The 11,656-nt window shown below is 43.2% G+C and overlaps 1 protein-coding gene across 2 annotated transcripts in view; it reads left to right on the top strand.

The window, feature by feature from the left end:
* The window catches only part of LAMP5 (lysosome associated membrane protein 5), a 12,803-nt gene extending 3,759 nt beyond the window's left edge, over positions 1 to 9,044 (top strand). Inside the window, exon 6 of one of the 2 annotated variants that reach the window (XM_024764256.1) lies at positions 8,177 to 9,044. In XM_024764256.1, coding sequence (XP_024620024.1) covers positions 8,177 to 8,355 — 179 coding nt within the window. In that variant the 3' untranslated portion in view covers positions 8,356 to 9,044. The remainder of the gene's footprint in view (positions 1 to 8,176) is intronic. The other variant, XM_024764257.1, reaches the window with a different exon arrangement.
* The last annotated feature ends 2,612 nt before the right edge of the window (positions 9,045 to 11,656 follow it).

Below are 11,656 nucleotides of genomic sequence, written 5' to 3'. Positions count from 1 at the left end.
GTGTGTGTGTGTGTGTGTGTGTGTGTGTGTGTGTGTGTGTGTGTGTGTGTACAGGTTACAGAGAGAGACTCATGGAGACCTGCCTCTGTCCAGCTCTCACCTTTGTGTGGAGGGACATCCATGAGGTTCCAAGGAGGCAAGGTCCCTGATCTGCTCCCTCTGGGGCATGCAAGAAGGCTTCTTCACAGTCTATGCGAACCCTGGAAGGGGGTCAGGCAGGATCCAGCTGGAGCAGGTTCAGGGTGTCCATATCTTCCTGGTTCTCTGCATCCCAGAAGAAGGGCAGGAGAGAAGCTCACATTCTGCAATTTGTCCAAATCTAGCAACAATTTACTCTGGGCAAGTGGAGTAAGTGAATTCTTCCATTCATTTTTTTTCTCTCTCTCTCTATTGCCTGGAGGAGGTTGTTAAAAGCAGTTTGATATTCTCATTCATTCCTTGTGGTTAAGAAATGGGGAGAGATTCTGACTGCTTTATTGATGCCTACCTTTGGGCTGGCGGTCCCCAGGTGAATACAACCATTTGAATGTGTAGGATATTAGGGAATGCCCACCTGGGTCACACACAAATCATTAAATCAGTCCCAAGGAGTCCAGCTTTCATTAAATGCCCCACCCATTCAAAGTATATGGAATAGAATCCCTCCCCCCATGATTTACTCAGAAGGCATTTAGGAATTCCTAAGTTAAACTGTCCTAAAGAGAAAGGCCTCCTTCTTATTCATCTTTATATTTTTAACACCAAATACAGTGCTTGGCACATTGCAGATGCCCTGTTAACTTTGGCTGAATTGATATTCCGAAGCTGTCGGCTCAATTAATAGAGACTTGCAAATGCTTCAAAGCCAGGCAAATCAGAATTTAATGGATTTAGTACAGCAGTGCCATGCCTACGTGTTATGGCTCTTACCTGTATGTGCTATTCCATCTTAATGTGTTTTCTACAAAATTGAAACTAAACTAAACGCCAACATCTTAATACTAAAAAATACTGTTGATTATGAAAGTATTTATAAAATGTGAGTGTCTTTCTTAAACTGAAAATATTAAATGTAATTAAAAGTAAGTGGACTTATGATTATGGATGGCCCAGAATTCATTTTGAAAATATTGGATCACATAGTCCCCAGGGTCCCTACCACAGATACTTCTGAGTTTGTACAGGTACTTTCAGTAGTCTCTAGTTACTCTTTGTGTTTCTCTGGTCAATGGTTTTTAGACACTTCTTCATTTCTTGGTACTACTGGTGCTATAATTGCTGCTTTTACTAGTTCCTTATCACAATCTCACCCTAACCCTCTCTGGGTTATTTCTAAGTTGCTGCTTATAGTCATTTATGAATGGAGAAATCAGATCTCATAGATGTTGGAATTGTGTACAAAATAAGAGTAAATGAGTACTGAATAAGGACCAGAGCTGTTTTCCTAAAAATCAGTGATATTCTTGGCATAGATTTAATGATGTTTTTGCATAAAAAGCAGTTCTTATCCACTTCCAGGGCTTAAATAGATAGATTTAGACAGTTTGTAAGCATGTATAACTTCCTAAATGCAGATATATTAAGCACAAGCAAATTGCACTTGTCTCACCCAGGCTTTTCTGGGGAATAATTAGGGTGTTGCCTCCTGTATGGTGCCCTGGGGCTCAAGCCTTGACACTCCTGGGAGAAGGCAAGCCTTATTCAGGATCTCTCACTGAATCAATGTGCCTTTGTGTGGCAGGGCTCCTTTTGTTCCTGGTTCCTCCTGTCTGTGTCTCTCAGCACCTGTCCCCAGTGTGTTTTGTAAGAGATCATTTTATTTGATTTGGTGGAATCTGAAAGATTCCTTTTGGAGTGCCTTTTCGGGACCTGGCACTTGGACCCCACTCCCCAGAATAGAGAGGCTCTGATGTGTTGCTAATGCCTGTGTGGGTGAGTGAAGCCTGCCTGCGTTGCGGTGGGGACGGCACCTGGTCATATGTCTGACGCCCACTGCAGGGCTGTGTACATGCGTTCTGTCATGTGCAAGCAGGACCTGCAGCATAAGGGCTTCCAATGAAAAGCCTATTCCCTGTGTAAGGGGGTCATGCCTGGCAGTCTGCAGTCTCCCACCTGCCTCCTTCATAGATTCTGAGAAAAGCAAGAAAGGGTCAGTGAAATGGGTTAGTGGGCACTCACAGAGGCTGAGAGCAGCCCAGATGGGGATGACATCTTTATCACACAAATCCCTTTAGACCGTTGAGCTTGGCTACTATGCTGATCCCCAATGAAAGTAGCCCAGAGGCTCCAGATCACTGTGCACAGCTCTGGTGATCTTGTTAACATGCCAAGTCAAGTCTGGTTCCGTAGGTCTGGGGGCGGGGCCCAAGAGGCTCCATTTCTAGCAAGCTCCTTGCTGATACTGCTGGCCATGGCAAACTGTCAGTAGGGGGATTTGAGGGATTTTGAGCTGATCAAGGAATATGATATGACCATGAGAGGCAGAAACACACAAGCTTCATTGGGTGGCACTTGGACAGGTTGTGTAAGGAAAGCCCCTCACAGCATGGGACCGTCCAGAAGAAGGCTTACAGCACCCTGGGGACCACTATCCCAAAGGAAAGGAGGATAAGGGATGTCCTGGCAGGGAGAGGGGTGTCAGGAGGGGGCTTATGGATCTAGGTGATGTCACTTAGCAGCACGGGGAGGAGTCTTTGGGTCAGAGAGCTCGGGGGGCAGCAGAAGCTTAGGGCCTTATCTATCCTATCAGTGGGTAACAGCTGTTGGGTGAGATTTGTATGCAAAGCAGACAGGCCCTAAATGGCTAAACGTGTCTGTTTGGGCTGTTTTGTTTTTTTTTTTTTTTAAATAATTGGATGTGGGTCTCAGCCTGCAGTGAAAATATAAACCACCGAGGGGCCAATCCATGGAGGCCAGCTTATTTCTATAACAGGTACACTTGGTGTGGCAACTCTCAGCCTGCAGTTCAAGGCAGCCCATGTGTCTCAGCTGGTGTTGGGTAACTTGTCCTTCCACAATTCATTCCTGGTAGTGAGTCCCTTTGAGGCCCCAGGAGAACTCTGACTGTGCTAGCATGGAGGATGCATCACTGGGAGGGAACAGATCAGCCTGAGTATTTTAATGGCTTGAATTAAAGGCGACTCTCACGCATAAAGACAGAAGAAACGTAATAGAACACGAAGGTGCCTCTGTGCCCCTTTGTTAAACACTCAGGTTTAATGGGCATTTAAGTCGCCACATATAGACTGGGCCCATCTTAATTCTCAAGGGGGGAAACAAACAAATAAAGAGACCTGTGAAGAAGGTACTGAGATCCCTGTTTACAGTGGAGAAGCTGAGGCTTAGGGGTAAAGCTACTGGCCAAGACTGCGCTCCTTGTGGCTGCCAGGGCTGGGACAGGAACCTGTCTTTGGGTATCAGATCCTGTGCTCTTAGCCTCTCCAAGCCTCAGCTGCTGCAGCTGAGCAACTGTGCCAGACCTGTGAATGCAGGGGGCCATCTTCAGAAAGGTTGTCGCGTGCTCTGAATTCATGAGCTTATCATTGTTTCTAACAGTGTGTTTGGGAGATACCACCTGATCTGTATTTTACCCAGATCTATAGGACAAATGATCTGTGTTTTAGTGGAAATGAATGTACATCACCCCCAACTGAGCGTCCCAAGATTGGCTGCCATGCTGCAAACCGGGGCATGGTGTACCGATGCTGATCCAGAGTGCTGTGTACACCTGTGGTTTGCATGGCACCTCTCAGCCAAGAAACATGCCACCTGAGTAGTTGCTCCTTCTCAGAGCCTCCTGGGGAAGCATCCAGAGGGATTCAATCCTGTTATTAACACCACAGAGAACTGTGTCGAGGGCTGGAATACAGAGGCCTAGCGCAGGACCACATAGCCAGCCAGTCGTAGCATTCTGTGTTCTTTCTACTGCTCTGGAGCCTAGTGTTTTAGGTTGGGTTCCCCAAGAAGCACATCCTCTATAAGTATGTAAGGGCAAGTAGTTTATTTGGGTGGTTCTAGAAGGCACTGCTAGTGGAGTGGGGAAGTGAGGTGGGAAGGCAAGGAAGTTAGTACAGGTGCATAAGTGAGCAGGTTACCACTGTGGGCACCGGGGCTCACACTGCTGGAACTTCTGGGAAAGAGTATGGTACCCACCTGAGTTACCCTCCAACTCCCATCTGCCACTGATGGCTACTGGGGTGGGGAAGGGGGGCGTTGACTCTCCAGGATGTCTAACCTGCCTTGTAGTCAAAGCCTATTGGAATGGGTGGGAATGGTGTATACCAAGGTCATAGGACCCTGTTGGTGTCTGTACACCTGTACACCCAGTACTGGGATATAGGAACTTTCCCTGCCCTGGTGGAGCTTACAGGCTAGTGGGAAAGAGTTTATACAGCTCTTCCTTGTGCACAGGGATGTTCCTGGCACACACTGGCATCAATCAGTAATTGTGTTCTTATTTACTGTTGTGCTTACATCTTGGTGAGAGTATCTGCTTGTCTCCAGCCAAAGATCTCCAAAGCCCACTCATCTTAACATCTTCTCAGTACACAAAATACATTTTGCTGAGGTTACAGGAGTCCCGAGCCAGTCCAGAGAAGATATGGAAAGAGGGGCAAACCCCTCCCTCCAGTTGCCCTATCAGACAGCAGAGGGAAGCACGGCCAGCAAAAGACTTGCCCACCTTCTCCAACAAGAAAAGTCTGTGGCGCTAGCAGAGCTGGAGAAAGCAATCAGCTTGCCTCCTGGTCCGTGGCCCATCTCAATGCTGTTCATTTGGAGCTGCTTTTCATTAAGAGCTTTTACAGTTTGTTTGCCTCAGGGAGTAAATACAACTTTAAAATGCTGTGGTCATCAAACAAAACAAAATAAAACACACATCTGGAAAAGAGAACCTAAGATGATTCAGGGTTGAATTGGGCACTCCAGGTTTGTGGTTGAGGGGACTTGAACTGGCAGCTGGCAGTTACACCATTTTGTCTGATCTGTCTTCATCTGGTTCTTTGCAATGACTGGGATGGTTGTTGCTTTTTCCAATCATGGGCCATCCACCCTGGGCCTCTCTTTTGTGTTCTCTAGAACTGTAAGTTTAGCCAGGGCAGAGGTGTGAGGGACCCCAAGACCTGTGGAGATGAACAGGGAGTCAGGGGTCTCTGAGCACCCAAAGCCAGACGCTGAGCTGGGCTAAGCCAAGGGATGCTCTTCTCCCAGACAGAGATCGAGGCCAGCTGTCCTTGCTCTATAATCTGTGGGTTGTATAATCAGTTCATCGCACAGGATCACAATCCTGGAGTGCATAGTGTTTGTGTATAGAATTCAAGGGGTCTGTAAATTTCAATAGGAAACATTTACATCTTTATTTTCTTTAATTTCTAATTAATGTTTAACATTTCCTTCAATTATAAATAAATTTAATTATATTCAATTATAAATAAATATAAAAAATAAATAAAATTTAAATTTATTTATATAAATATTTATATAATATTTATATAAATAAAATAAAATTTAATTATATTCAATTATAAATAAATATAAAAAAAATTATAAATAAAGGTAACAACCCACAAAGTATGACTTTGTCACCAATATAAATAATAGTCTTGTTCTTCCCACATGTTTGCGCAGATCTTGCAAAGTAACAGTTATGCTTCTCCCTACTTTGCAATCACAGCCAGTATACCTGTGTACTAATAAATATATATATAACTGTCCCTCATATTATTTTAAAATATTTTAATAGATGAACTTCAGTGTAGTTTGTTTTCTTTGTAATCTTCTGTGTTTTATTTTTATGCAATCATAAGTATTCTGAGAAGGGGTATAGTTTCATCACACTGACACTAAAAAGATTATAACCTCTGCTTTAGTGGGTCATGACCAGCACTGTTTTATTTTATTTTATTTTTTTTTAAACATCTTTATTGGGGTATAACTGCTTTACAATGGTGTGTTAGTTTCTGCTCTACAACAAAGTGAATCAGCTATACATATACATATGTTCCCATATGTCTTCCCTCTTGCGTCTCCCTCCCTCCCACTCTCCCCATCCCACCCCTCCAGGCTGTCACAAAGCACCGAGCTAATATCCCTGTGCCTTGCGGCTGCTTCCCCCTAGCTATCTACCTTACTAAGCACTGTTTTAAATGAAAGAGAATAGTACAGAGGATAAATTATTAGAGGCACAAAGTAAGGAAAACCATTGTTTTATAACACTTTGGTTTTAGTTATGTATGTATACGTATGTTCTGGGTTGTAATGTAAAATACTGTTTTTCCTGGGGGTCAAAGGCAGAGTTTGAAGACAGTGGCTTAAGCCTGAGAGGGGAATGCGTGGTTTTTTTTTATGGGCTCACAATCTCTCACCTAAAACCCTTGGGGCTAGATGTTTCTCAGAATTCAGAATAATTTTGGACTTTAGGAAGATAATGCTACAGTGCATTGTCCATATATTATAAAAGACCCAGAAGACTCAGGGAAGCTCCTGTAATCAAACAGGTTAATGAATCTGTTTCCTGCAGTGACACACATGAATCTTCATGCTAAGGAGAAATGAGAGTCAGAGCAGCCAGCTTTTGCTGCCACATGAACGATACAAAGTACTTGCGGTTTCTAGAGCTTTGTGGATTTTGGAATGGTGGGTAAGGGAAAGAGAACTCAGGAATTCCCCTTTCTTTGACCACTTAATGAATAGGGATGGGTGGGGAAGGGGATTCAGTATTTTTCATGATAATTTTTGACATCCCCTTATTTTCCCATAATTACTTTTGACTTCTTGTCCATAGTTTAATACTCCCTTTATATTCTTCTCCGGTGATGTGTTTAATTCAGGTTTTATCCTAAGGCAACAAAACAATTTTTAAAGAAATAAACTCCACAATGGGAGAGGCCACAACAGTGAGAGGCCCACGTACCACAAAATTTAAAAAAAAAAAAGAAAGAAACTATAATAATATTTTGACCATAATTTTTTTGCCAAAATACACCATGCTTTTCTCCTCTATCTTCTTTAAAGGATGGTGTATTAGATGATTTTTCCCATAACTATACCAAATTTATTATCCATTTAAAGCTAATACTTTTGGCACCACAATTCTGAAACCAGTTCTGATGTGTGTGGTGTAAATCCATCAAACTCTACACTTTCTTTTTTAAATGGTGGTATAATTTACATATATCAAAATGCACAAATCTGAAGTGTTAACTCAGTATGTTTTTACCTATACTTGCAGTCATATAACCCTCACCTAAATCAACATTCAGAACATTTCCATCACACCTGAAGTTCTCTTGTGTCCTGTTCTGCAAGACACACTGTTCCCTACTTCTCTGACTTTAATCACCATAGACTTAGTTTTGCCTGCCCTTGAACTTCATATAAATGGAGTCATACAACATGTACTCTTTTGTGTCTGACAGTTTTCACTCAACATAATATTTTTGAGATGTACCCATTTTGTTACGTGGAGCCATAGTTCATGCCTTTGTATTGTTGATTAATATTCCATTGTATGAATATACCACAGTTTATTTATCCATTCTACTCTGATGGACATTTTGGTTGTTTCTGGTTTTAAGCTATTAAAAATAAAGCTCCTATGAACATTTATGTTCAAGTCTTTTTGTGTCCATATGTTTTCATTGTTCTTGGGTAAATTCCTAGGAGTGGAATGCTGGGTTATAAGGTAGGTGTATATTTATCCTTACCTTACTACAAAGTGATTGTACCATTTCCCACCAATGGTGGACAAGAGCTCCAATTGCTCTGTATCATTGACAACACCTGGTAATTTCAGAGTTTCTAAAAGGTGTATTTTGTCTGCGATTCTATGTACATTATACACCAGTAAAAAGTTAAAAAAATTAAATAAACAATAAAAATGATGGTGGTTGTGCCTAATGCCCAAACTCTGAAAATTTGCATAAATCATTTGGAAGCTTTATTGACATTGGCCTGGAATCCAATAACCTGAATATTGCCCTATTTAACTGATGCATTTTTATTTTACACTATGCAGAAATTTTAAGGAATTGGGCCTTAAGTTTGGTTGGGAAGTATTGTTTCTGAAAAAGAAAATATCTCTGAAGTTTCCTTGAGAAATCTTCTCACCTCTATCTGCCTTTTAGTTTTCTTGAGCAGACTTATGATTCAGAATATTTTGGCAGGAGCTCATTGCTTTTCTTCTTCTTTCCCATTTCAGAGCATAAATGCCCAGTGGATGAGCGGGAGCAGTTGGAGGAAACCTTGCCCCTGATTTTGGGGCTCATCTTGGGCCTCGTCATTGTGGTAACGCTGGTGATTTACCATCTCCACCACAAAATGACTGCCAACCAGGTCCAGATCCCTAGGGACCGATCCCAATATAAGCACATGGGCTAGAAACTATTAGGCAGACAGACCCCAGCCCCCCTCCACTGGCTGGATCAGGTAGAAAAACAAAAGCACTTTCCACCTGTACATGGGATATACCAACATAGCTCCAATCAAACAGACGTGGGTATTCAAGGCTTGCTTGGCCTGCATCCATGCTTAAATTGCAGGATGGGGGGATTCTTTCGGATTCATGGGGTGAAGGACAGTTGCTGGGGAGTGGAAGGAAGGGGTCAGCCAGCTTTTATACTCATCGTGGCTTGGCTTTGACTCTCCAAGCAGCAACTCATAAAACTCGGAAAGGTATCTGACTCTGAAGTTTAGGGATTGAAACCACACTTCGTTTGGAAAGACACCCCTTCAGGTTCAAGAGGAATATTGGAGGCTTTGCTCCCTTGAACACAGATGGCTTACCCTATACCGTTGTCAACGTACACAAAATACAGCCTCATGCTCCCTGCAGCAAGACCCCTGAAAGTGACCCATGCTTCTGGCTGGCGTTCTGCATGTCTAGTGATTGTCTTGGGAATGTTTCACTGCTACCTGCACCCAGTGAATTCACAGCACAAGAACCTGTTTAATGTAACTATGCAGAGTTGTTCGGACTTCATAGTGTGTCAGGTCCAAGTAAGGGGACCTGAAGAATCAATCCATGTGAGTTTGTTTTTCAAAATGAATTAAAACACACTACTGTCTAACATTTGAATGCTTTCTTGAAATAAGAAAACAGACTAAAATGGTTTCTGGGGCACCCAGAGGAGAGAGGGGAATGCTGAAGACGGGATTTCATTTCTGCAAGAGGAAAAGCAAAGAAAGAGCAAGGAAACAATGGGGGAGGGGGAGGGAGTTGGCTTTTCCAGGTGAAAACACGTGGATTTATTTTGGCAAATATAAGTAGTTTTAATAATGGCACCTCTTGAACGATTGGTCTAATATAGCTTCTGGTGATTCTCGGTCTTGAGTCTGGCATTTCACTTTGGATTAAACATAGTAGCTTAGGTTGAGTTTTATTTGTGATAAAATGTAATTTACTGAAATTCCCTAGAGAAATGTACATAGTTTGGATTCCACTCACTTTCTACATAATCATTTTTCAGAAGAGCTGAGCAGGGGTAGGGGAAATCCTTTTCTTTGGTGTTAGGGTGGGAATCTCCCTACCCCTGTAAAATCATCACCACATGAAAGGAAGCGCATGAGTTATCTCCCCAAGTCTTCAATTGTTGGCAGTAGCACATCCTTAGAAGTTCATTATACCACCAAAGTTCATTATACCACCAATCTTGATAACTATCAGCCAGTTGCTCTCCTATTATCCATTTGTTTGCTGCGCCCGGCAACCTCAGTCTTTCCCTGCATGACTTCTTCTCAGTGCCTGTCTGGTCAGTGAGGAACGTCAGTGAGGAACAAGCCCTGATTCCTCATGAAAGTTGCCTGTTGCACAAGAAAAAAGAGACTGTGGTACGCGGGCCTCTCACTGCTGTGGCCTCTCCCGTTGCGGAGCACAGGCTCTGGACGTGCAGGCTCAGTGGCCATGGCTCACGGGCCTAGCTGCTCCGCGGCATGTGTGATCTTCCAGGACCGGGGCACGAACCCGTGTCCCTTGCATCGGCAGGCGGACCCTCAGCCACTGCGCCACCAGGGAAGCCCAAGAGACGCCTTTGGTGCCAGCGGAGGCAAATAACCCCCACCCCACCCACGTGTCCTCCACCCTTCCTTCATCTGTGATCATCTCACCCCCACGACCCAAACATGACAAGCCCTCTCCCTTTTAGCATCTCATGTATTTTTAGGAAACTTCCTACTTATCTGGAACCATCCAAGGATCTGCGGAGAAACAGACACTTAGGTGTATCCACTTTAGAAAACATTTTTAGGCTTTCTGAGTCGTACTTCTGAAAACTCCATCTTTACTTAATTTAATCTACTTTTACAAAAGTAAATTTGTATTTTTTAAAAATTTTGCTTTCACAAGACAGGACTCATTACTATTTTTGGAATTGTCATTCATTCATTCAACAAACAGTTTTTGAGCACCTACTGAGTGCAGGCTCAGTGCTGGGTGTACAGTAGTAAACGACAACTGGAAGTCTATAGGGGGAGAACAGACAAGAAAACACACATGCATACATGCGTGTACACACACACACACACACACACACACACACACACACACACACACACAGGTCATTCTAAACAGAACAAAGTACCCTGGAGCTTTACAAAGTGTTGCCATATGGCTACGTCCCTGTGTCTAAGCTAATTCAATCTTTCTAGAATCCAAATTTCTTAATTCTCAAAATTAAGAGTGATTTTTTTTCCACCTGTGATATGCAGTACATATAAAACACCTTATTACTACGTCTGTTATTGTTACTATTAATCACGGCATCTTTATTTAGCAGTCCTAAAATTAGGTCTCAAGTTCAGCCTAATTTCTATGAACCTCGCCTTATTTTTCTTAGCCCTTTTTAATCTTCATCATCAACTAAGCAGAATAAAAGGGGGCCTCCTGATGAGGGCAGGGCCAGTGGTCTATGGGTGGACAAGGCAAGGTGTCCAGAGGGATGACTCATGTTCATTGTCATTGTCCTGCGTTTCACCGAGGCTCCTGCAGCAGGAACAAGCTGTGGGGTGGCTCCTCTATTTGCATTGTTTCCTGAGCTCAGAGACGGGAAAGAAAACAAACAGATAATCCACAGATGCTCAATTACCCCTTTAACTGTCATTTTTCTTTTTTACTGGAGTTTTAAACACAAACGCCTCTGGGCACAAAAGGATGTTGTGTCTGGTTGCTGCTGTGCTGGCCTGGAAAAGCCAGGCTGGATGAACCATATGCATGTTTCTTTCGGGGAAGGAGGAGTTTGATTTCAATTCTGAGAGTGGTTCTTTGCAGGGTTCCCCCATTTTCGGCAAATAGCTCCCAGTGAAGCTGCCTCAGAGAACAGGGAAGACTGTTCTCCACCCCAAGAAAGCCCTCTAAACTATAACCACTCTTTTCTCACCAATTCTAATGTTTCCATTAACAAAGACTTGTCGAAGCCACATGGATGGGGGAGACAACAGAGATATGAGAATGGAGAAGTGGGAGGAAGATGGAAAGAATGACCTGCAGCGTCTGGTGGAGGTAGCAGGCAGTGCGTGCACTGGGGTTGTTTACAGGGGAGGGTAGTCCAAACCAGCACTGGGCACAAACACCTCCCTGGAACAAACACCCAAGCAGCCTGAACCAGATAGACACAGCTTTCAATGTGTGTCTCAAAGTGCAGTTTGCAAGCAGCCTGTATCAGAATCATCTCAGGGGGTCGTTGAA

The sequence above is a fragment of the Neophocaena asiaeorientalis genome, unplaced genomic scaffold (assembly GCF_003031525.2).
Source record: "Neophocaena asiaeorientalis asiaeorientalis breed wild unplaced genomic scaffold, Neophocaena_asiaeorientalis_V1.1 scaffold400, whole genome shotgun sequence".
Taxonomy (NCBI): domain Eukaryota; kingdom Metazoa; phylum Chordata; class Mammalia; order Artiodactyla; family Phocoenidae; genus Neophocaena; species Neophocaena asiaeorientalis.
This window is presented reverse-complemented; position numbering and strand designations above follow the sequence as displayed.